The 27020-nt window shown below is 37.9% G+C and overlaps 1 protein-coding gene across 1 annotated transcript in view; it reads left to right on the forward strand.

Moving 5' to 3' along the window:
- The window catches only part of Cntn4 (contactin 4), a 723524-nt gene that overhangs the window by 319756 nt on the left and 376748 nt on the right, over positions 1-27020 (forward strand). Inside the window, exon 4 of the mRNA XM_090323973.1 lies at positions 14777-14914. Within this exon, the coding sequence (XP_090180099.1) occupies positions 14860-14914 (55 nt within the window). The 5' untranslated portion in view covers positions 14777-14859. The remainder of the gene's footprint in view (positions 1-14776; positions 14915-27020) is intronic.

The following is a 27020-nucleotide window of genomic DNA, read 5'->3' on the forward strand; positions in this document are numbered from 1 at the left end:
TGGTACCAAGTTTAAACCACAGTCCTACTGTGGGGTAAAATTGAATATTTAAATAAAAGGCAAATGTTTTGTAGAATCTGTATTAGTTTTTTTAAAAAAGTGAAATCCTAGTTTCTTGGGAGGAGGATCTGAAGCCAGAACTTGGAAGTAACACAAGTGCATAGCTTTCTTTCTGTCCTTCTTCTTTTTCTTTTTCTTTTGGGGTGTTATGGGCCTTGAACTCTGGGCTTGGGCATTGTCCCTGAGCTCTTCAGCCCAAGGCTACTGCCCTACCCCTAGAGCTACAGCGCCACTTCCAGTTTTCTGGCAGTTAATTGGAGATAAGGGTCTCATGGACTTTCATGATCAAACTGGTTTTGAACCGGGATCTTCAGATCTCAGCCTCCGGAGTAGCTAGGATTATAGGCATGAGCCATCGGAGCCCAGCAAGCCTAGAGCTTTTGCATTACCTTTCCATAGCCCCAGGTGCAGGCTAGCTTGCTGTAAGTCAGGAACACAGTGAACATACATAGAAAAACTGATTTCTTAATTAGTAAACAATTCAACCTCCTTGTACCTGGCTCAGCTTACAAGTAAGCTATTGCAGGGTTTTCTCTACCTTGGTCAAGCTTCCTGTCACCCAGGAGAATTTGTAGTTGTTGTTTCTTCTTTCACAGAAGTTCACTCGAGTAACTTGAAAAGCCATCTGGGCAGGAAATAAATGCTAGTCCAGTCCAGTGAGAACTTACATACATTTATCACTGTACAAACCTAGTTTCCAGAAAGGCATGTTTTACCAAGCACCTTTTTTCTTCTTCTTGAAAACAGTCTCCTAAATCTTGCCGTGAAGATCAAGTAAGTGAGAGGCTGGGAATGCAATAAAATAAGCAGTTGAATGACGTGTCAAAGAATTATACACTTGAGCCATTTTGATATAACTTCCATTATTTTGATTTTTCTTTTGCTTTACACCAGATGTTTGAAGTAGCTATCCATTATCCTACGTTGTAATTCTTCTCTGAAAATGTCTTTTTTCCCTTTATTTGCAGATAAATCAACTGCTTATTCACTTCTATAGGTAACAAGTTACTCCAGTTTATTTTATCTTCCAACATTTCCAGACTGCTAATTTTACATGGTTTGATGTCAAGAAACAATCATAGTAGTAGTGCATTTTCCTATCTTGATGCCAACTCACACTTTATGGCAATTGATTTGAATGAGAAATATACAGAAAAACTGCATGGTGTATTTTTAACATGCAAGCATGGAATCCTAACTTTAATTTTCCTCAATTAATATGAGCAGGACAAACAAGATTCTTACCATACCTAAGTTTGACTGTCCACCAATATAATTTTAATCAAAGGACTATGAACACTAAGTAACTACAGAATTTTTCCTCTGACCCTCTTATGGTCACATATGCAAGATTCTTGATTTTGTTTAGACAAAACACAGAAAATCATGAAACCCCACTTACGATGACATGGAAAATGAGTATTGTGCTACTTCAGTAAGGGGAATGGCAATTGTGAGATGACAAGTTGATTCACAGAGTAGGCTAAGAAAATATGTATGCATCATTAGCATTATTTTGAAATAATTATAGGCTTGTAAGAAATAGTACAGTGTTTAGATCACCTTTGCCCTGTCTCTCCCAAAGTAATATCTCTCTAACTATAGTAATCAAACCCAGAAAACTGCCATTGGAACAGTAGTATTAACTAAACACTACACCTTATTGAAATTTACCCTTTATTCCACTCTTCTGGGATTCAATGTCAGCTGTTATTGCTTGTAGTTTTCATTTTCCTTCCTTCACCTTTAATCTGGAGCAGCTACTGAGGCTTCTTTTGCCCATTTCTGTTTTACTGTCTTGTCACATTTGTGAATGAGCCAGACCTGAGACTTGAACTCAGGGCCTCCCTCACACTCCACTTGGATGTTTTGCTCAAAGATGACATTCTACCACTCGAGCCACATCTCTGCTTCTGGCTGTTTGCTGGTTAATGAAAGATAAGAGTCTCAGACTTTTTTTTTCCTGCCTGGATTTGAACCACCAGTCTCAGATCTCTGGGTCCTGAGTAGCTAGGATCACACGTGTGAATCACCAGCACATGGTTTGTCCTGTTTGAAAATTACCTGCCATTTATGTTGCAGACTGTAACACAGTCATTTGACTGTTACATGTCAAGGTTACAGTTTCTGGCTATCTCCCAGTGGACTCTGTCAAAGGAACATGAGGCCAGTAGGTCTTAACTGGTCTTAATTGGTGAGGACAATTTAGGACCCTTTGCTGAAAATGTAATGTATATTGTTGACATTTCTCAATATAAGATTAGTACTCTCCTTTCACGTTTATTAAATGCCTTAAGGAATAATTATCCAATCTATGCCTCCTGTGTACCTGGGATTAAAGGTGTAGACCACCATGCCCAGTTTTTTGTTGTTGTTGTTGTTGTTGAGACAGGAGTCTCCCTTCTTTGGGGAAAGGAAGGGAGTTGGTATCTATCACTGTGTTGCTGTGATTACAGGCATGAACCATGATACTCAGTCCTCACTTTATGCTTTTACGGCCTGTTTCTCTTCCTGAAAATAGTTTCTAGTGGAAACTAATACTCATCTTAATCCGTGTTTTAAGAATTAATATAATATTCTTGCAAGTTCTTTCACAAAAGTGATTTTATAACTAGACGTGATCACTCCATGGCATTTTAAATGTGATTATAAATAAAGTGGTTAGAAGATTGGCAGCAAGAAGTAATGTACCTACTCTCTGGCGAATGTAACTGCTACCCTTCTATACATTACAATTATTTTTTTAAGTAGATTGGCAGCACATCATTTCATAGCCAGATCTATAGGGAAAATTGTTAGCTATGTATCAGTCCCAGCCTGAAATCTGTTTGTTTTCCCACAGAAGCAGCTAGTATTTTTCCAGTTTGTTCTAAGTCAGCCTGATTAAGCAATAACAGCAAAGTATTCCTTATTATCAATTTTACCTAATTAAACAAACTCTAAGGATAACTATCCAATTGTGAGAGAAATAAATAAATCTTTAAGCCTGTCACATGCATAATTTCTGTTATTCATAAAAGGTAGGGAAAAAAAATCCCTTGGGCATGCTAATAATGTTGGATCCAAATGCTGTGATTCAGTCTTATTAATTTATATCTGAGAATGGAGTCTCTCTCCCACGGAAGCGTGAGGCAACCTTTGCTAAGAGTTGACTGGCTTTCTGTGCTGTTTTCTCTTTGAATGTCAAGGCTGTCTGGCGGAATGCAATACACAAAGAGGAAATTGACCACTTACAGAAGGAAGCTGAGGAAGCTGTATATGAAAATAGTTCCTTGATGCCCACAGTGTCTGATTCCTCTTTGGCACAAGACAGTTATCCTGTAGCTGCCTCCATTGTGTTATTGTGAGAATTTGGCTTTCTGAGTAAAACCTTTGAAAGCAGTTAATGAGTAATCAAGATTTTAAAATAATAATAATAAGACCTCATTTGTATTGCTTTGCCCAAGATTCATGTAGGGAAAGACAAGACAGTGGAGACAAGGACTTGCTTTTCTTGTGAATTTAGCCAGGCTCTGTAATCCTAGCTACTCAGTGGCATAGATTTGAGGATCACAAGTTCAAAGCCTGTGAGACTCTTATCTCCAATTAACTACTAGAAAACTGGAAGTACAGTTGTAGTTCAAAATGGTAGAGCACTAGCCTTGTGTAAAAAACCTCAGGTACAGTGCCCAGGCCCTGAGTTCAAGCCCCACGACTTGGGGCAAAAGAAGAATGAGGAGAAGAAAAGAAAGTTCTTATTAATTTGTAAGTGGGAATCTGTAAAAATAGTCTATGCCAATGAAAATTCAATAAAATTTGGTAAATGAAAATCTGATGCCTATATATGGTCATGGACTAAGGAACAATGATACAATGATAGGCTTAAAATATATATATATATATATATATATTCTTCAAACAAATGGAGTCAGGGATTATTAAAGCTATAATTTGTACAAGAATGTAAGCTCATGAGGGCAAGACTTTGATTTCTTTCCTCTGAAATCCAGTACCTAACACGGTCCTCAGCATTACATTCAACATATGTTTTCAGATAAATACTGTAATGTGACACTTAGATCATCTTTGATTATTTTTCCCCTCCAGTTGAAAAGGAAACATTCTCTTATTCACTATTTTTTTTCAATACCACATACCAGTGACTAGAAGTCAATTAATAATTTGTGGGTGGAAGGTAGAAGATAGAAGACTTTATTTAATCCTTTTATTGGTCTCGATCATAATTTTTGTTTATATCAGTGAAATCTCACTTCTGCTTCTGAGTAAATAGACCCAGACTCTTTTAGGCTGGGGGAAATCTGATTTGGCTGTCCAAGCAATTGGCAGGCTGTGCATAATGATGAATACACTAATAAGCTGTACTTCCCCACGAAGTACACCCCCCCCAGAAAGCTCTGAAAGTCACACGGTTTCTGCCTCTTTAAATCTGACACCTAATACATTAGGTAGTGGAGGGTTTTGTGCTTACCTTTAGCTCTTCTTTAGTTTAGGTGATTAAAAAAAAATGCCTGTTGCTGTCTATATAGGCACTACGCTTCATTAACAGTGATTTATTTAGGAGTTTAGCAGAACTGGCAGCAGGCAGCACACCAGTGGGCAGGAGGAGGGAAACGTGAGCTGGTTGCTAAGGATTCTTCCTTTCCTCCTCTGGTGGGAAGAGCCTCAAAGAGTTTGCAGAGTTGACTTGGGGATGCCCAGAATACATGGAGAAAAGACAGCCTGGAGGGAACAGCATTCATTGCTCCTGTAGCCACTTCTCATGTTACAGAAGGAATCCAAGGACTTCTTCCACCCCAATACCTGTAGCATCCCAGTGTTGGATGATTCTCTGGCTTATTCAGCTGGGTCCCCACAAAGCTGCCTTTTCAAAGCAACATTCAGCTTTGTTTACTAGTAGCATCCATTTATGCAGATTTTTTTCCCGTGTCCTTTCAACAACCCTGTATCTGATTTGGCCAAGTCCTTCAGTGACATGGACGAGCTGGGATTTGAACCTGGCTCTTGTGAATCTACAAGCCAATTGACTCAATCACTAAAGGAAAGCAAAGACCGTTATTTGCAAGTTCTGTTGATTTCATTATTTCTACTTGAAATATGCCATGGAGAAGATTCTGTTGAGAAGATCCTGGAACTGCCTACGGGCTAAGCAAGAAAGGGGGCCATAATCAAACAGTACTAGTTTCCAAAGCAGAGGGATGAGGGAAGGAAGAGAAGGAATAATCATTTTCCTGTTCTGATTTATGATCTACCTTCGTTCTTCTTTATAATCTCACAACAGTACAATAGAAAAACCTGTTCTTTAAAAAAAAAGGATACTATATCTGAAAAACAGTCCAAATACAAGAGGAAACTATTGGATATTTTTGATATTCTATGATTTCTGGTTATTCTAATAATAAGCCTACCTATGTATAGGAGAATACTTTTTTAAGTGATTAGAAATCCATACTGTGAAGTTGAACTGTGGTATTCATGGTTGGTTTTGTTTCTTTATGGTTTTTTTGTGTGTTTTAAGACAGGGTCTTATAAGATCCCTGGCTGGTATCAAACTCATAGTTCTCCTACCACCTACCTCCCAATTGCTGTGACTACAGGCTTATTCCACCACACTCAGACGGAGGAATGATTTTAGAGGGAGATGATTAAAATATTGTGTCTTAAAATGATGATCATTCTATGACTGCTTACAGTTTTGAAATCTAATCAAACGGCACATGACTTCATATATATATATGTATATATATGTATATATATACATGTGAACACACACACATACACATATGTATGCACACATAATTATTCTGTAAAACATACCTAAGTAATCTTACGGAGAAAATGGTCTGAGTTAATGCCTTGGTTTCATTACATATGATACTAACCAGGGGAAATTTTTAATCTATAAAAATAACACTGATATCTACCTTGAAGTGCTATCCTAAAGTGAATGTAACTAAAGACATAATACAGAGAAAACTACTCCATAGTAAGTGCTCTGTGAGCATTGTCTATTATTTGTCATTTATGATTGTATCGTGTCTTATCATTACCTTGCCTCTGACATTTTTCATAAGTGTAATCACATATCTTTTATGTTGCTACTTAACATCCTAATGTACCCTCTCTGTATATGTCTTATGTATATTTGTATATACATATATATGAATACATATTTATATATACATGTAATAAAATCACAATTACAGCTAGATACACATGGATTTTATATTTTCAGCTAAATTTAGAAGTTTTAAAGCACAGCTCTTTGTGTTTAAGGTGTTTTCAACACTTAAAGTATTTAAAGCATTTAGTATCTATATGAATATATAATACTAAAACATGTAGGCTCTGGGTTTACTTGGACAAATTAAAGGCATACACTGCTATAGAGAATTTAGAATGAATTTCTGATGTAAACTTAGCAATCTAATGAAATACAGAAAAAAATGTTAATTCCAGTGGAAAAACGTGCTACAAAAAGCGGCATTCTCCAGGGCTCTACTGAAAAATTATTTTCACCAAATTGTAGAATATGACTAAATTGGGACACTAGTAAACCAAGTTTTAGGAGTCTTTGTCATTTGAAGTGATTTTTCAAGACATTATGGTCCATAAAAAAGAATACAAACAAAATAACTAAGAAATACTAGTATTATCATTTTTTAAAGTGTAAGTATTTTACTAGGGATGTAGCTCGATGGTAGCTCTCTTGCCTAGAAAGCGCCCCACTGCTGAGAGAAATGGGAAAAGGAGAGGGCTGGGAAGGAAAAGGGAAAGGGAAAAAGACAGAGAAAGGGTGTCAATATACAGATACAAACCTTATAAGAGCTTTCCTCACAGGAGGGGAGGTAAGTAAGCTATGATCACATGTAGAGCAAAATTTAAATGAAAAAGTTTAAGTTAGAGCTAAAACTCATCACTTAATATAGACTATAGATAGAAAACATGTGCTTGTGGCTTAGTCTTAAATGTTCTGAAATAACATCATATACAAAATTTAAACATAGTGTATCTGAAAAAGTTTTGATGTGTGGGGGACTGAAAATCTGAGAAATGGTTGAAAATCGCAAATGCCTGAAGTGATAACAAAATAACCATGACAACTCCTCATTTACCCAATTAAATATCCTTAAAATAGACAAACTATCTTCCTGATATAACTATGTCATGAAAAGTTGGGAAATACTATTTGACATTTTGGATCACCTCGCTTCATCTGTTGGAGAAAGTTGTCCAGCAAGGAAATAATATTACTAAGTCTTCAACTCATTTACTCTGAATTTCAATCCAATGATGAACATTAGCCTTGAGACAAAAGAAGGTCAAAGACAGCACCTAGGCACTGAGTTCAAAAATACCAGGCCCGGCACAAATAAATAACCAGAAAAATAGATAAGTTATCTAAAAAAATGCAATATTGGCTATCTAGATTGTATTGTACAAAAGTTTCACCTGATGTAAACATTCTATTTCTGTTTAGAAACATCGTATTTGTAGATGCTATTTTGTTTAAAGCCCTTGAAAATAGGATGGGTTGACTCTTCACTGCACACAATGTTCTCCTTAATGTGCCTTTTGTGGAAAATATATGTGTAAGTCCTAAGTAAGGATTTTTTCCTTTTATAGGTCTAACTCTTGGTTAAAAGGCAGGGCTGATTAAATAGATTTTCCAGACTCCTTGCCTCTTCTTTGGCAAACTAAGTAACACTCAGTTCTTGTCTTTTCTATCATATGCCTGATTCTAAATCTTCAGTAAAGCATGGAAATGATCACATAGAGGAATTAGAATGTTTCTCCTTATATAGCACAAAGCTCATTTTAAAAGGAGAACATCTAATAAAATCATTCAATTGACTGAGAGGACCTGAATTTTCAGTGTCTGAGAATTACTTTCAGGCAAGCTACCATAACAGGAAAGTTCATAGCTATTCATTTTATTGATAGCTTCACTCACATATTCAGAAATTTTTTTCTACCCAGCTGAGTTTGTGATGTTCATGAGCAGAGACCTTGACCTGTGATTTTTTTTATTTTGCATATACTCAGTTGAATGAGCGATAAATAAATACCTAGTCTCTGATTAAACATTAAGACTTGCCATTCTTCCTTTCTGAAGCCAGTTTTCTTCCTCCAACTCAGTTCTCTTCATAGCTCACACACACCATTGTGACTGACTGAGAGCCGCCCCATTAGCTAATTATGCAGTTAGAAAATGCACTGTATACAACTGGGAACTGCTGATGATCCATTTTTATATAAAAAATTGCAGTAATCTAAATAATAATTAGCAAGAAACCCAATGCTCATGTCGTTCTTACACTTGAGGTAGAGAAACTTAACAGCCATGGTTTCACAAGGCTTCTGAATTAACAGTGTTGGTAAATGGAGCTTCCCACAAGATCTCCCAAACCCATGCTACATTTTATAATGCAAATATTGCACAGTTCCTGTGTGTTTGCTTACAGATATCCAGGTTTACCTCTGCAGAGGACAACATTCAAGACAGAGCTGGAGAGAAAAGAATCAATACCAGAAGGGCATGTTACATTTTAAGACACAATACTTTCACAATAGAGTTTCTTGTTGGGCACTAGCGATGGTCACTTGTAATCTTAGATACCTGGAGTCTGAGATCTGAGGATCATGCTTCCAAGCCAGTCCGAGGAGAAAAATACCTAACATTCTTTTTCCAATTCACAAGATAAAAAAAAAACAGAAGTGGAGGTATAGCTCAAGTGGAAGGACACCAGCCAAGAAAAGAAATGAGGAGAGGAGCAGATAGGGGAGGGGAGGGAGGTTTCTTGCTTTAGGAAACATAACTTCAAATGCTATCACTGTAAATTTCTAGATGTTTGGCCATGGACTAATTTCATAGCCTTTCATAGTCAAATTTCCAAAGGTACGGTTTTATATATGGGGCGGTGATACCTGAGTTGTTAAATGAATGAAAAAGCACAGAGTAGATCTCTAGAAATGTTACAAACATTTGTTTCATCATTTATAAACTAAATTATTTAGTAATTGCCTTGTGTGACCATTCATTATTGTAGAAAGAACAAAGATCTTTTCCTTCATAACTACAAAAATCAATTGGGTGAGTTACAAGGATATGGGAGAAGCTGAATTTGAATTTAGTTGTAAACTATAATAATAATTATACCTTAATGAAACATGTCAGTCAGCCTTTACAGCCCTCTTAGGAGAGTGATAATTGCTCATGATGTGATCTTGAACCTTCAGACAAGCAAACACACTCACAGAAATAAAATGACTTTCCCAAAGCTAGATCATTCATGGCAAAACCAGAAAGAACTCCCCTAATTCCAAATCCAGAGTTTTCTTCCTTATCTTCCTGCTGTGAGACCTTGAAAAACCCATGGTACTATATTGGTAGAGTGCTTAATATGTGAAAATGTAATTAACTTTTAACTAGAGAAGAGCAGAAGCAAAGCAGATATTCTATGCTTCTGAACATGCACAGACCACCATTCAGGACAATCATATTTGGATAAGGTCACTTGCCTGATGATGGTCTTTCTTTTTCTCCTCTTAGCCTTCAGAATTAAGTCTCAATTCTCTAATATGCTATTAAACCTGATGGAGAATGACTCTGCTTCTGACTTAGCTTCTGCGATTTCCATGGGCTATCTGCTAGGCTTTAATTAACAAAGGCACTGCACCATCTCTGTGCTGGCATCCATACTCAGAACCTATATTGCCACTGTTCCTTAAGGTCAGCATGGAAAGACATTTGTTATTGGAGATTATCTACAGATTCATCCTGTGGCTGGGATGGGAGCATGCTGCACTTGACATGGTCTTTCAGCCCTGTAACCTGATCGTTCCCTGAGCTCCCACCTTCTCACTTGTTGCTGTTCCTTTTGTCACCCGACCTTTCTATCTGTGTTATTTATTCTTGAAGACTGAGATCCAGGAACCAATCTGGAGTGCTTTCTTGAAGCACTGGCCCCCACCCCAACTCCCAGCCCTGAGTTCCATGATAATTTCTGCTTCTTTAGCACCTTGTGCTTAATAGACTTATTATACACTTGGTACTGAATGACAATGACTGACTTAATTTATCTCTGTCACTGAGTAAACTGTGAGCTCACTGAGGACAAGGGCGCCATACCTCATTGCATATCCAACTCTTAACACTGTTCCTACCATGTGATAAATAAATACTGTCTCGTTTAGCTGTGCTATTTGAATACCAGCAGAATTCTAATTTAATAGAGCACAGAAACAGAGACATATATATATGTATAAATATATATGGACAGATGTACATACAAACATATGTGTGTATATGTGTGTGCACATATACATATGTGTGTACATCTATCTGCATATTTACATATACATGCTTGCATGTGGATAAACATTTGTATGTATACTTGCAGTTATGTTTCAAATATATAGGTTTCAGTATCAAAGCTCTCAGTATACATTCCAAGGCTCTCAATTGGAAAATGAGTCACGTTTCTTTTTCCAAGCTTAATGTATAGGCACATTTTCAGTAAGAATGCAGGTATCAGAATGATCAGAAGGGTTAGGAGAAGTTGTGTTATGTGTAGGAATGTGAACCCTGCCCAAATAATCTTGTACAGTTCTCAGTTATTCATTTCTTCCTGGCTTGAAGAAAAAAAAAACAATGGATTTTATTCCATTGAGAGGCTTCCTATGGAGAATTTATGAGTCTTGGGCAAGACCTGAAAGTTAGTGCTGAGTATACTACCTTGGCGACAGCCACCGCCCAGTAAAGTAGAGATGATGATTCCAGGCTGTGGGCTGATCTATTGCTGCCATAACTTGCAGCTCATCTCGTAGCCTCCTGGCTCCCTGACAGGGAAAACAGAAATCATAAAAACCATGTCCTGCATCACAGTCCCACGGGAAGTTCATGAATCCTCAGATCCCTCCTGAAACCTCTGTGCTTTCTCTAAAGAGAAATCCCCTCAATTTCTGATGAGTGAGGGTAAATCCCTCATCCCCAAATGTCAATACATGTGCACAGAGTTCTTAATTGTCCCCATCCTTAAAAATCCACTGAACTGTAAATAGTAGCATGTCGTGAACTATGTCATGTAATTGGATACATTTCCTAAGCTAATTTTAATTGCTCGGAGGAATTGCTTCGCATTGTAGATCAATCCAGAGATCCAAGATGACATTACCCTCACAAAATTAATTATTAATACCATGATCATTTGCTTAAGACATTAATAGTTTTCATTGATCAGCATATCCTGTTTGTCTAAAATGGCCTAATCACTGTGCATGTCAGAAGAGAATCTGAACATGGCCAATTAGAGATGCCATTCGCTTTCAGGCAGCCATATCAGCAGATCAGAGGTTAAGGGTGTCTTTCGTCTTCGTAACAGATTAAGTTTGGGCTTTATCACAAGCCAAGCTATTAAAGGGCACAAAATAAGGGCCAGTTTCCTAATGATGCCACTTTGCTTTCTGTTGGCTCATGATAGACTAAAGGCTTTTCACTGGCCATGTGGTACACATTAACGTTAAGAGCCCTCAATTAAACTATTTTGTGTTTGCCCATGTTTTCATCAGCCTGGCATTTGCTCACAGTATTTAGTGCAAAAGCAATGGGGGAACGAGAGGAAACACAAGTTATTATGAGCTTACATATTCTGAATCTACCTCAATGTGTACAGATGTGTAGAAAAAATGCATAGTTCACTCTAAATGCACTCAATTTCTTTCACTTAAAAACTGATGCCAATTATTTTAAAATAAAGACTAAGACAAATCACACTTGTAGTACAAGTATTATTTGGTACTATGTGGGGTTCAAATGTTTTCCAAGCACCTTCCTGTGTTCAATTAACCAGGAAATTTTCCTCAAAACAAACTTCAGGAAGAAGCAGGGAAAGATGACATGCCTGGGACCTTAGGATTAGTTTCTGTCTGAGTTTCCAGGAGAATGCTACTCTCCTGACTCAATAGGATTAGGATTATTTTTTTGTTTTGCTTATGTAATAAATTGATGAATAGGCAGATTCCTACTCAAAGAGAGCTATCTCATGTAGGTAGAGATAGAGATAGATAGATAGATAGATAGATAGATAGATAGATAGATAGATAGATGAATAATAGATATGGATTGATAATTGATATGTAAATATGCATAGATATATATAGATAAATATGTATAGATAAATGATAGATACATAGATTATAGAAAATTGACAGGTAATAGATTGGCAGATAAATGAGACACATACATGCGTACATACTTACTTACATACCTAGAGAGACAGACAGAAACACAGTGGTGGTAGGATAAAATTCAGACCATATTCAGTGCTCCACACTGCATAATGGCACATTATACTGCAGTTAGGTGACAGGAGCAGGAAATGTTACTGGGTTCCTCGTACCTTTAAAGCTGAGGTGTTCCATATATGTGTGTGTGGATGGCTGTCTGCAGGCGGATGGGAGAAGATTCAGCAGCTGAGGGGAAACTCTGTGACACTTATGCTTTACTAAGATCCTGTGACAAACCTACAGCACCAAAGAGCAATTTGACGATGTTTGGGTCGCATTGTGTTTTAAAAGTATTTGAAGCTATCTTGAGGTATTTGAAGCTGGGTGGATTACTAGAACTTTAGTACTATTTCATGTTTGCACTACCTGAGCTGGAGTCTAGGCCTTCTTGAACCAGGATGTGTCTGGTCTCCTCCAGGCACCCCATGTCTTGCACCTACCTTACACATTTAGCTATGGGATTTGTGACGTTTTTGTTGTTGTTGTTGTTGTTATTGTTGTTGTTGTTGGACATGGGGCTTAAACTCTGGGCCAGGGTGCTGTCCCTCAGCTCTTAAGTGCAAGGCTACTGCCCTACCCCTTGAGCCACAGCACCACTTCGCGTTTTTTAGTGATTAATAGGAGATGAGAGTCTTATGTTCTTTTTTTAAATTTTTTATTGTAATTAATAGAAGGGTTACATTATATTCACCACATAGAAGGTGCATTATTACTTCACAAACATTGATACCCTTTCTCATGTTTTTGTCTCCATTTCCCTCCCGACCCCCTCCCCTCATCATATTCCCCCCTTCTCTATCCTATTTCAAATAAACAAATAAACATATTCAATATATCAGATAACAAGGTAAGATACTATAACCATATGAGATAACCAAGGGACAACAAAAGAGATGAGAGATAACATAGTACATTAAGGACAACAATCACTCATTACATGGCTTTTGTTTCTATATCCTGAAGGTCCTTTCACCTAGAGCCATCCTATATAACCTTATGTATCTAGGTTTTACCCTATTGTAAATCTCTGCTAGGAGAGCACAACGTTTCATTCTGATGGCAGCATAGAATTCCGTTGTTTATAAATACCACATCTTGTTGATCCACTCATCAACCGAGGGGCATCTGGGTTGGGTCCACATCTTCGCTATGGTAAATAGCGCTGCAATGAACATCATTGTGCTAGTGGATTTAGTATGTCCTTGTTTCTGGACAGATTGGGTAAATGCCAAGTAGTGGAATTGCTGGGTCATAGGGGAGCTCTATGTTTAGTCTTTTGAGGAACTGCCATACTGCTTTCCATAGTGGTTGAACGAGTTTGCACTCCCACCAGCAGTGTAGTAGTGATCCCTCCTGGCCACATCCCGGCCAGCATTTGTTGTTACTAGATTTCTTGATCCTGGCCAATCTAACTGGAATGAAGTGGAATCTCCGAGTTATTCTGATTTGCACTTCTTTTATGGCCAGAGATGTCAAGCATTTCTTCATGTGTCTACAGGTCATTCTTATTTCTTCTTTAGAGAAGAAGAGTCTTATGTTCTTTAGTGCCCGGGCTGATTTTGAATCATGATCCTCAGATCTCATTCCCCTGAGTAGCTAAGAATACAGGCGTGAGCCACTGCACATGACTGATTTGCGACTTTTGTACACTAAACAAGTAGCCTTTTTTCCTACAGAATCCTCGCATTTTAAGACTTCTGCATGGTGGGAACACCGATGTTCTTAATAGATTTGGTTCTTCCATAGGAACTCAGTTTACAGGATTTCTTAAGTGGAAACTGGAACTATGCATTTCTGTTGCATTTTGTGTTAGTTCAGTTTTTTTGCTATAACAAAATACCTGAGTCTGGGCTACTTATTAAATATAAAGAGGTTTAGTTAGTTTGTAGTCCTGAAAGCTGAAGGGCCAAACATTATGGTGTGGGCTCTTGCCTGGGCCTCTTGATAAATTATAAGAGGAATGCATACAGAGCAAGAGAATTCAGCTCAAGTCAGATCCAAAGAGGAGTCTGGATTGAACTTTCTCATAACAATTCACTGCCATAAAGTTTCATGGGTTGCATGAAACCTAGGCTAGACCTTTCCAAGGGCAAAGGCAGCCAGGATTTAATGACCTCCTATTAAATGACTCTTAAAGGTTTCACCATTTCTCATTCTCCCACACTGTGGCCCAAATTCTACCATGTGAATGTTTGGAAGACACAATCAAGCCGTATCCAAACCACAGAACATGTAAAAACAAACCATAGAGGAATGTCAAAAAATAGGCATATCTGCTTTATACCTTAATATGATTCTTTTTCTCCTTCAAAACTATTATTTTATGGATGATGTTTACTTATATTTAAATGAAAATAAGTTTGCAGTGATGATAAGGAAAAGTATTCCCCAATTGATCCTAATGTCTCTTCCCCCCTCCCCCCTGCCACAGATTAAAGGTTGTACTTTAAAAGAGGCAGCGATTCCCTGCACCTGATATTGGACTTGCAATCACTTTGACCTCCGAAGCTGAAGATGAGGTTGCCATGGGAACTGCTGGTACTGCAATCCTTCATGTTGTGCCTTGCAGGTAGAGTGTCATTTCAAAACTTTTTTTTTTTGATTTAAAAATGCCACGGTATTTCACACTAATTCAAAAGTGGGCCTTCACTTTCGATGGCAGTGATAAAATCGTAAGAACGCAGGTTGCTCTGTAGCCTTTGCTGACAATGTTGAATGTGCCTTCCCCCGTGGTTGTTAGTGGATCTTTTCCTGATGGCTTAGACAGAGATAGACACTGATGTTTTGCCTGTCTGTTTGGTCCTTCTAGAGTCGTTGGAGACATTATTTAGTTTGAAAGTTGTTATTTTTTTTCATCTTGGGGCTCAATTGCATAGAGCTATTGGATAGTAAAACTGGTCATGCGGTTTGGAGTGGAGCCTACTTCAATGTTGTGGAGTGGAAGTTTATCTTTTTCAGTCCAATGCACTTATAAAGGGACAAGAAGGCTTTTTGGTTTGGTTTGGTTTTTACTATATGGTCAACAAGTGAGAAAAGAGCCTGAAAAACTTCAGACACTATGTACCTGTCAGTTTCCTGGAGAATGTCAGCCTTATACTGGACATATATAATTCAACTGCGGATCATTAAAAGTCCACTTTGTTCTGGAAGTTAGTTCTCATATTAGAATGCTACATAGCTTTCCAGATCTTTATAGAAGTCAATCTGGTTGACCTATTTTCTTATTCGTAGTATCAAGTTCAAGAGAGACACCTAAATATATTTACATTTTTTACCACATCAAACAAGGATGACTTTTGAAATCACATAGTTTTGATTTGTGCGTTCATTTAGCTATTCCTTGGTTCCTTGAAATAAGTCAGCTCTGTATTTTGGCCTAGGACTATAATACCATGTCAGACAGACACAGCGACTGATAAAATGGGGCCTCATGAGCTCAATTCTTGAGTTTCTGCTAATAGCCTACCAGCACTGGGTATTTGAAGTTATCGTAAAATCAAAGATAATAATGACATTTCTAATGCATGTGTGTGTGTGTGTGTGTGTGTGTGTGTGTGTGTGTGTGTGTTTATGGGTCACTTCTCCATGTCAGGCACTAAGAATAGCTCTTCATATACTTAAATCCATGGCAATTTTCCCTGACCCCAAGGTGATATTTGCTATTCATGTTTCTTCTAATCATTATTTAAATTATTACCGAAGCATCAAGAAATTAAAAAAACGACCTCAAGGTCACAATGTGCCTGTAGAAAGGAATACTGAAATTCAACTCCTGATTCTCATACTGACACTGCATCATCCAGGTAGGCAGTTCATGGTTGCAAGTGCAGTTTGGTGATTTTGATTTTCATCCTTCCTTTGCACATCTCCACGGAACCTGCCATTCATTGTAAAATCTGTTAATATACAACCTTCAAATTATGTGCTGTGATTGGCTAAGGAGATAACACACTCATTTCACCATGACTGTGAACCTTCTGGTATCTCTTTAACAAATGTTATTTTATCTCCTTTTCTTCAATTCTCTATCCCTCTTCCCATCAAATGTCCTAGATTTTACTTTGTGGCTGCTTTTCTCCTGTCCCTGACCCTGTAAGATTTCACCTGAGGACTTGTAATATTAATTTCTCATGCTGTTTATGGTATACATATAGTTTTTATAGAGTAAATCAACTTTTCAGTATTTGCCTACAGTAATGTGAATATAGAACCTCCTTTCAGCTGAATAGCTCTCAAGAAACTAAGGGGTAGAAAAATCAAGAACACTATTCATCTCTTTTGTTTTGTAAGATATAGAATTTTCATGTAAAACTATGAACTTAAATCCTTTCTATTTACTAAGCTGTTTATAGGGAATTGGTATATTCACATGCCTCTTTTGGTGTAGGCAAAGTCAAGCCTTAATTAATGTTTTTGTTTTCTTGCTATTTGTCTTGATTTCATTAATTTCCATAACAGTTAACACTATGAATTTTAAACAGATTTTGTTAACTGCTTATTCCCTTCTTTTTGTATGTCATCCATAATTTTTCTATATTTCTTTAGCTTTGCATTGTTTGGTGAGTTTCTCAAGGACAATACTTGTTATATTTATCATAATGGGTATTTAAACCTGGACTCATTGCACCTTTCTTTCAAAAAGAGCAAGAAAACTAGCACATGGATGAAACATTATTAGAGATACAAAATTATGTCATACAATGGTCCTGAGTGTTAAAAACGGGAGAAAATGTGCCTTATGAATAACACACCACTGCCCAATATAAATTCTGTGTGCCTAGTTCTCAGTGTTTTGAAAGATTTTTTTAATATACAGTCCCATACTTTTTTTAACATTGACATAATAGTAACAATTGAAAACAATGGCATCTACATAGCAAAACTAAGTAGTCCCATAATTTGAGAGGAGATGTCATATACACGCCGACTGTAGAGCTTCTGCATTGACCTCTCATTTGGCAAGAATATTCCTTCCTTAAGCCCTCCCTGTGATTCACCCTCTAAATTCTTCAGGGATCTCATCCATATCACCTTGTTAGTGGGGTCATTTCTAAACACTGAAAAGAAATGAAGTCAATGGCATTGCCCTTCTCTGATGTAGCTTACTTGTTTCCCCACTGCTTCATTTTTTCTTCAGAGTTCTGAAATCAATATCTGAATCACGGTCTACTTTTCTTGACTGTTCTTTAGTTCCCTACTATATTTCTGGCATTTAGATGATGCCTGGGCTAGTCAATAAGTAGGAATCCAATGAGTAAACATTGCATGACGAAATGTTCCCTGAGAAGCAGAGCACCTATCTCTCATGTGGAGTTGTGGACGTCACATCATCATCAGTAGATGTCTTTATGCTAACTAGTGAAAGAGTCACCTAGGAGACCTGTCTCTTTGATATGGGCTGGATCAGAAATGTTCCCTAAGGCTTATGGGTGGAAAGCTTGACACAAAGGTCAGCAGTGCTCAAGAGATGGGACTAATGGAGATCAGAGTTTGAGAAGTCTGGCCATTTAGTTATAGCTTAATGGGCCCTTGGAAAGCAGCAAAAACTTGAGATTACTCCAGAGGAAATAGTGGTCACGTGCCCTCCTGCCCTGCTGCCCCCGCTGTCTTTCTGTCTCTCTCTCTGCATATCTTTCTCTCCCTTTCTCCTTCTCCTTTTCTCTCTCCTTCTCCTTCTCTGTCCTTATATCTTTCTCTCTCTCTCACTCTTCTTCCTCTCCTCTCATTTCCTTTCTTTCTCCATCTCTAGCTCATCCTCCCCTTCCTGCCCTTCTCCTTTTCTCCCTCTTCTCTCTTTCCTCTCTCTCTTCTCTTCTCTCTCCCTCTCACATCTTCACTCTTTCCCTAACTGAAGTGAAGAGAATATCACAGTATTACCTCACCACAAGCCCAGAAGCAGCCAGTTCAAGCAACCATGGACTGAAATCTCTGAAAGTTGAGTCCAAACCTTTTAACTCTACATGGGTTTTGTCATCTAAGGTTTTGTTATAGTGGAAAGCTGACTACCACCTTATGCCACTTTTTAAATTAGCCTCCAATATGTACATAATTTACATGGACTAGTATGGCTAGAAATGTATTAGGTATTCTCACTTGCAATAGCTCCTCTTTCTTTTTTTTTTTTTTTGCCAGTCCTGGGCTTGAGCTCAGGGCCTGAGCACTGTCTTTGGACTTTCTCAAGGCTAGAGCTCTACCACTTGAGCCTCAGCACCACTTCCGGCTTTTTTCTATGTATGTGGTACCGAGGAATCGAACCCGGGTCTTCATGCATGCTAGGCAAGCACTTTAACCACTAGGCCAAACTCCCGGCCCCAATAGCTCCTCTTTCATGTCTGTCACTATATCAGAGGTAGAACTTTGTCCCTCTGCATTTCCCTGCCTTTTGCTGCTCCTGACATCACAAGCAGCAGGAGCTATAACACATTGGCCATCTTCTTGGTAATAATTCTTAGCCAGCGTGAATGAGTGGATAAATGACGCAATCTTCTGTTATTTGTGAGTTAAATTCTCAGGCACTTTTTTGTCATTTCTTAGAGATCTCTAGGAATACTGAATCTCAAATCTTCAGCACCGTTTCTGCTCGTTTTTTTCCTTCTTCATTCTTACTTCCTGGGATTGTATTCCAGACTGACCACTTCAAAATCCTTCTCTCAGGTTTTGCTTTAGGAAGATTATACATCAAGAAGAGCATGCATACACCAATTAATAGCAGAGAAACACCTTCCATTGGCCATGTCATTAATTAGGTGGAAACCAGGAAGCAAATACAGCCTTGACAGAGATCACTAAAGACCTTAACTATGCAAAACTGAGGATATTAAACAACTGACTATGCATATGAAAGTATGTATACACTTACACAATTATCTGCACATGTGTCACTATAAAGGGACAGCCATAAATGTTTTGGTCTTACAACTCTGTAGCTTTTTCCTTTTTCCTATTTGCTGAGTTTTATTATTAGGCAGATGTTGGGCAAGTCTCTTTGCTTCTCTGCAATGCAGTTTCTACCTCTGTCAATGTGGGGGTGGAACAGATGGTCTTAAACAACCCTTTCTACTCTAGAAATTTACAACTCTCTCCAACTGCATGGTTTGAGAGGCAGATATATATACTGATAGGGTTAGAGCTAAATTGGTAATTTTATTCAACAAATAAGAAATTTCTCACAGGTCATATGTTTTGCCATGTGTTCCTAATTCTGTTCACACTGGCAGAATCTGAAAGAAAAGAAAAAATGGCTGGTCCATATGTTCATACACAGCAAGAGGTGTAAAGACATTTAAAACCCCTCTGCCATGGAGTACAAAAAGATCTGCTTAGTGCATTTTCAGTTGATCTTAGTTTCAAGAAGGTCACAGTGATTTCCACCTCAGTGGGGGCAGTAGATAGCAACTTCATCCATTATTGCTTTATGAAAAATGATATCCTCTCTAAACGTGAACATTTTGCTTATTTGCTCACACACACAAAAAGAATCTCTGCCAGAGATTCTGCACCCTCTATCTGGTGAATATAATGTAACCCTTCTATTAATTACAATAAAAATATATGAAATAAAAGAATCTCTGCCAATAGCTACATGTGAGGGGCAGTATCAGAGGGGATAAAAGGCCCTATATATATTCTGAGATGGGTGACTATTCACAGCAAATTGAGCAGGAGGAGTACTGAATGGAAGAGGCTATCACAGGAAGGTAGCATGGATGTATGGTATTTAAAAAGAAAAAAAACAGCACACCAATCTAGATGCTGGTAATTCATGTCTATACTCTTTGCTACTCAGTAGGCTGGGATTTCAGGATTGCACTTTGAAGCCAGTGGGGGAAGAAACGTCTATGAGATTCTTCTCTCTTACCATTCACTACTTGAGCTGTGGTTTAATTGGCAAAGCACTAGCCTTGAATGAAAATCTAAGGGACAGTGGCCACCCCAGACTGCAAACAAGCTGCATAGACAAAGTACTCAAGGGGAACTTTTAGAAAATTCTATCAGATCAGAAATTGGAGGTCACCTGTCACTTTATCTATTCAGGAAGCTGAAATCGAGAGAATCTCAGTTCCAGGATGGCCCAGGCATGAGAGGGTATGTCAACAAAGGAAGGCTGGACATGCAACATGCACTGCCTGTCATCCGTGTTATGAAGGGAAGGCTAAAATAGGTGGATCATAGTCCTGGTGCTTACTCAGGCAGGAAGTAAGAGCCTCTCTTTAAAAAATAATGAGCAAACCAACCAACAGAGCTGAAGGTATGAGTCAGCATGAGTGTGTTTGCCTAGCAAAGGACATGAGTTCAAACCCCAGTATGAAAGAAGGAAGGAAGGAAGGAAAGAGAAAAGAAAGAGAGGGGGGAAGGCTGCAGGGAAGAAAAAAGGAAAAGAAAAGAAAAGAAAGGAGGGAGGGAGATAAAGTAAGAAAAGAAGGAAGGAAGGAAGGAAGGAAGGAAGGAAGGAAGGAAGGAAGGAAGGAGAGAAGGGAGGGAGGAAGGAGGGAGGGAATGAAAATAAAAAAGGAAGGGAGGGAAGAAGGGAGGGAGGGAAAGAAGGAAGGAAGGAAGGAAGGAAGGAAGGAAGGAAGGAAGGAAGGAAGGAAGGAAGGAAGGAAGGAGGGAAGGAGAGAAGGGAGGGAGGAAGGAGGGAGGGAATGAAAATAAAAAAGGAAGGGAGGGAAGAAGGGAGGGAGGGAAAGAAGGAAGGAAGGAAGGAAGGAAGGAAGGAAGGAAACAAACAGCAAAGACTGAAATGGTCTATAATTTTGCCTATTCTAGCTTTTGAGGGCATTGATGATAAGATCAAATGAGCATGATTTTTTGTTTGCTGTAAACATTCCAGTAAGGAAGCATTCTTTCATATTTTCCTTTCTTTACTGTGCCTGTGTATCCCACCAGGCCAAGAGAGTACGCTGGAGTTAGTTTTGAGGCTTGACTTTACAGCCCAGCCAGATATAATATTTCAATTTCCTAGACTTTTATATTTTGCCAGTGTAGAAAACAAGTAACATTCAAATAATTCATAATCCTAAACAGATATTAAGCCCATCCTGTCTTTGTCCTTGCAAAAAAGTAACATATTTAATTAAGATCCAAAGGAGTTGAGTAAATGCCAGTTTTCATTTAGCTACTACAAAGCATAGACTTACCAGGACCTTTTATTTGATTGTTTTACTTTCTAAGAAACAGGCTTGTCGGGGCATTCGTAATCATGTTGATTGAAGCCTGTGCAAGTATTTCCTAGTTGTTCTGCATTTTCTCATAACTGTAGCCATGAAATGAAGCCTGAGTTCTAGAAAGATTTAGCCAAGACAAGAGTAAATAACTACATAACCAATAACTCCCGTAATAAAATTCAGGAAACATACAAAGCAAATATGCCCAGACAATATTAATCTGTTATTAATAGAAAGCTTCTCTGTATTAATTTATATTCTAGACTATTTTCAGAATAGAGATGTGTTAATCAGCATTCGATATGTTCAGGTAACTAACTGGCAGTGATTTTATTATATCCCTGTAGGTAGGGATGTTTGTTAACATACATGTATTCCAAAAATTGTTAGTCAAATATTCATTTATAGCCTCTACTAAAGCAAAATCATTAATGATGTCACATAGTCAGCCAAACTAGGTCTTTTAATTGTATGTAACAAGAGGGATTCCATCCAGAATATATGTAATATAAAATAACATGTTGAAATTCTGATTAATGGAACCAATTAGGAATAGGTGAAAGCAGAGATAAGAATCTAAATGTTACATACTCTTAATATCTACTTATTGATAACTCTCATTGAAATGTGGGATCAATGATTGCCCCAGGCTTAGTGTTAGACCACAACTAATCTTCAAAAGACACTGAAGAATTGTTGGTTAAGAATGTGTATTCTGCCACGCTACCAGTGGCTCAGACCTATAATCCTAGCTACTCAGGAACCTGAGATCTGATCGTTATGATACAAAGCCAGCCAAGGCAGGAAAATCCATGAGATTCTTGTCTCCAATGAACCAGCAAAGGCCAGAAATGGAGAGGTAGCTCAAGAGATAGAGCACTGACTTGGAGAGAAAAAGGAAAGGGAGATTTCCCAAGTCTTGAGTTCAAGCTCTAGTCCAAGCACAATAGTAATAATAATAATAATAATAATAATAATAATAATAATATAACGATGATGATACTGATGATGATAAGGTGTGTTCTGCATTTAGACAAGTTTGTGCCTTCTTAGCTTTGTGATTCCTTATGTCAGGAGTTGATTTGTTTAGTTTTGCTCAGCTTTTCTTGTCAACAGTAAAATGGATAAAATATTTTTGTTTGCTTCTTTGCATGTCTATAAGTACATCAGGATGCTGGTTCATCCTGGGTGCCCAAGACTACTTAACAAATTCCAACCTGAACTATGATTTGTTGCATTCTGTAACAAGTTTTCCAATGCACTTCTCTAAGAAGGTAATTGCGTTCTAAATTGCACAAGGCTCCTCTCCTGGTGGTGGAGGTGGTAATTATAATGTCTTCAGTATGATTATTATTACCATATATTGATCACAAAAAATAGTGAGTTTCATTATGATATCATATAATACATGTAAGCAATGTAGTGAGGTTGTATTTTCTGTCCCGGTGCCCTCTGGTTTTAAACTGGTTACCTTCCTCTTCCCTGATAGTCTCTCCCATCAATAATCAAAACCTTTATTTATTGACTTAAACAGATCATTTAAATGAAAGATCCATAAAGCACTGACAAAATGCACTTGATCAATTCCCTTTACTAGTTTAAACATCACCAAATAGATCAAGGAACTGGAATCATGTGGGAAATACAAGAAATCTGGAGCATCAACTTCAAATTTGGCTATATCTACTCAGATAAATATTGCATTAAAATGGGGAGATTCATTTTCACTTGGCAATTTCTATTTTGCAAAAGATCACTTGTGTGCAAATCGCATTCACTGGTTTTATCAGTATTTCATAACTTCTCAAAAAATTCTGCAAAGGCTATAATACCGGGTTCTGACAAAAATAAAAAAGGTTGACCCTGATACATATTGCTACCTTTTTATTATTTAAATTTTTGTTCAAGAAGATGGGGGATTTATTTTGATTTTTGCTTTATTCTTTAAATTAATCATAATTCCCATGAGGGAAAAAGGAATGATATGTATTTTTTTTCCTATGGTCAAGATTTTGTGTGGAGCTTTTGCTCCCCCTCTTAAAGAAGACCAGGTACGAGTGGATATAGGGTATATATCTTTGTATGAATAAATTAGTCTAGTGAGTTTTAAACAAATATATTAAAACTTTATTCATTTCAACTCAGAGGGAGGTAAACAGTTGGAGTTTGGAGGTGTGTTTAAAGACAATTTCATTAGCTTGAAATCTGTATTCTAAGCTAAGTTATAATTAGACTGAGAAAGCAAAGGAGGGAGGGAAGGAGGGGGTAAAAAACATAAAGGAGTTAGGTCAGAAGGAGAGGTAATAAATATTACCGCAGGGGGCAGAGAGAGAAACAAGAGAAGGGAAATGAAATGTTAGAATTTAGGGGAGGGATGTCTCCTTGGAGAGACACTGTCGTTACATAGAAGAAATAAGGCAATTTAAGGATATAAAAAGTACAGTTTAATCAGGCTTCCTCTACTGAAAAGTAGTAAATCACTAACAGGGGAGGAGGCAGACAGTGGCAAAGCTGAGCGGACGGCGTTGTGAAAGAAGCAGAGAGGCTTACTTTATATACAAGGATAACACAATACGAAAATGCAAAAACCTTTATAGAGTCACACTGCGTGAATTTGGTAATGTGAGGATTGTGGAATTCAAAGCCACTGATTTCACAGGATTTCTTTCCTGTGTGTCAAGTCTAACTCAAGTGGTCTGGATGCACTTCCAGGAATGCATTTCCTTTAGTACATTTTGGTAGTCACCTAGGTGGAAGCAATCTGGCCTAAATAAGGAAATGTGCTATTATCCCCATTTTCTATTAAGTTGTATGTGTAGTAATAAGTAGTATGTGAACTCCTTCCTTTTTCCTTCCTTCCTTCCTTAATTCCTTCCTTCTTTCCTTCCATAATTCCTTCCCTCCCTCCCTCCCTCCTTCCTTCGTTCTCTTCTTCCTTCCTTTCTTCCTTCCTTTCTCCCTTCCTCCTTTCTTTCCTTCCATGCTTCTTCCCTCCTTCCCTCCCTCTTTTTCTTCCTTCCTTCCTTGCTTTCCTCCTTCCTTTCTTCCTTCCTTTTCTTCCTTTCTCTTTGTTCCCTTCTTTCTTTTCACTCCCCTTCCTTCTTTTTTTATCCTTCCTTTCTCTTTCCTTCATTCATTCCTTTCTATCTCCTTCCTTCATAAGTCCTTCCCCTCTCTCTTTCTTTTTGCTTTTTTCGTTCACTTTCTTTCCTTCCTTCTGTCTTCCTTATCACCTCTCTCTCCCTTGCCTTTCTTCTTTCCTCCCTCCTTCCCTCTCTCCCTCTTTTTCTTTTTTTTGCCAATGCTGGTGCATGAACCCAGGGCCTGAGCAGTGTCCTTGGGCTTTTTTCAAGGCTAGAGATCTATCCCTTGCACCACAGCATCAATTCCAGCTTTTTTCTATGTGTGTGGTACCAAAGAATCAAACCCAGGTCTTCATGCACGCTAGCATTCATGCAAGCACTCTGCCACGAGGCAAAACTCCCAGCCCTCTCCCTCTTTTTCTTTTCATTTCCTTCAACTAGGGATCCAAAGAGGGTCACATATTGGCAAGTATTCTACCATTTGAGACAAGTCTTCAGTCCTTTTTGCTTTACGTTTCAAATAAGGATACATGATTTGGGCCCACACTGGTCCACCTAAATTGAAGTTATCTTATTTAATTCTCCTTACAGCTGGGGTTACACTCCTATATGACTATTCCCAGGTTATTGGTAAACAAAAATGTTTTGTTAATTCTTTCCCTGGACTGGCCTGAAACTAAAACCCTGCTAATATCTATCTTCCAAATAGCTGAAAGGGCTTGCCTGAGCCATCGTGTCTAGCGTCCATGTGTCTATTAAAGGCATCTCATGTCATGCTTTCTGGAATACTTCTTTCACCACAAAGCTGTCTCCTTGTATATATTAAGAAGACTTTAAAAGTCTTGGTCAGAGACTTTCCTCTGAGAGGAAAGAAATCTAGTCACACTCTTGATAGGGATTTTTAAAGTTTTGAAATCATAGAATTTGCCCAGATGAGTAGGAAAACAAACCATATCCTTCCTGGCATGCCAGTCTACGAGTAAAATGAATATAGATGAAGTTTATGCTGTTTTGCTTTGGTAAGCTGTTCCTGGCATTTTTACTTTCCTCTGGAAGTCTCCCCTCTACTGATCTCAGGGACATCCTTGGAGGAACTAACTTCTGACAGTTCTCCTTTCTCTCTTACTACACCTGCACTTGGGGTGCGAAGGAGAGACAAATGAACCACAAAACACACAACCATGAAAGTCTTTGGATTCCTGGAAGAGAAATGGAGATTGCAGATTGGGAAACTTGGATGCTTGATTATGCAACTAATTACCTCTGCAACTCTGGATAAACCAGAAAATTACCTGCAAAATTAGGGAATGGAGATCCATAATTCTGTAATCCTGTTTACCATCTCTGAGAGAAGTTTGCCTTCAATAACTGTAACAACCTGCCAGGACTTTTTCTCTCTATATATAAAGATAGTAACACATGCATATGTCCATTTGATTTTTTTCTCAGAAGGTTTTTATTGAGATATAACAGATAAATCATGTAATTAACATTAAAATTGAGCTATTTGGTGGTGTTCAAAATGTTTTGCAACCATCCACAATATTTTCACCATCCTAAACAGAAACCACGTGATCTAGCACTAATTTACTTTCTGTTGCTATGCCTTTTAAAATGAAGAATATATTGTGTTTCCAAGGTCCATCCATATTGTTGCATTATCACATCTCATTCATTTTTATAGCTAAATAATATCCCCTATCCCCCATATATTGTTTGTTTATTCCTTCACCATTGGATGGACATTTCACTTATTTTAACATTCTGACTACAATGAATCATACTGCGACAAGCATGTGTGTTCAAATTACATCTGTTTTATTCAGTGCGTTTTGCTGGTTCTCTGGGGGCCATTGAGGGCAAAGCAAAAACAAAAACAAAACAAAAACCACCCTGGATTTTCTTGTGTTCCCTGTATTGGAGATAAGGTAGATAGATATTGTTTTCTTTCTGATGGTACATTACATGTGCTATGATAAAGAAAATAGGTATATCATTTTTACTTAGAGATTGTACTATTTTTTTTCCACATATATGTTTTTCTCTCATACCTCTATGACTCCATCAACTGCTCAGGAATGTTCAGAGCAGTGGACCAAAGTTAGACTTTCATGGATACCAGAGAAGCAGGGACCAGCATGACAGTTACAACATTTTGAGATTGGTTTCTTTATTTTCTTAGAGCTTCCCACCACAACTACAATGCCAGATACACGCGCAATTCAGTCTTTTAGTTCCCACAACTTTATTGTATGGTACCAATGCTGTCTATTTAAAAACCAAGTCCAAAAAAAAAAAAGGACAAATGAGGTATGATCTATTGAGCATCCAAGGGTAGAGAGCTGAAGACAGAGAAAGCAGTTGTGAAGATGAAGGAAGAAACTTGCAAAGATGTCCTCACAAGCCAAGGAATCAACAACACCCCAGC

This window comes from Megascapheus bottae, chromosome 33 (genome assembly GCF_031878675.1).
Source record: "Megascapheus bottae isolate mThoBot1 chromosome 33, mThoBot2.hap1, whole genome shotgun sequence".
In the NCBI taxonomy this organism is placed as follows: Eukaryota; Metazoa; Chordata; class Mammalia; order Rodentia; family Geomyidae; genus Megascapheus; species Megascapheus bottae.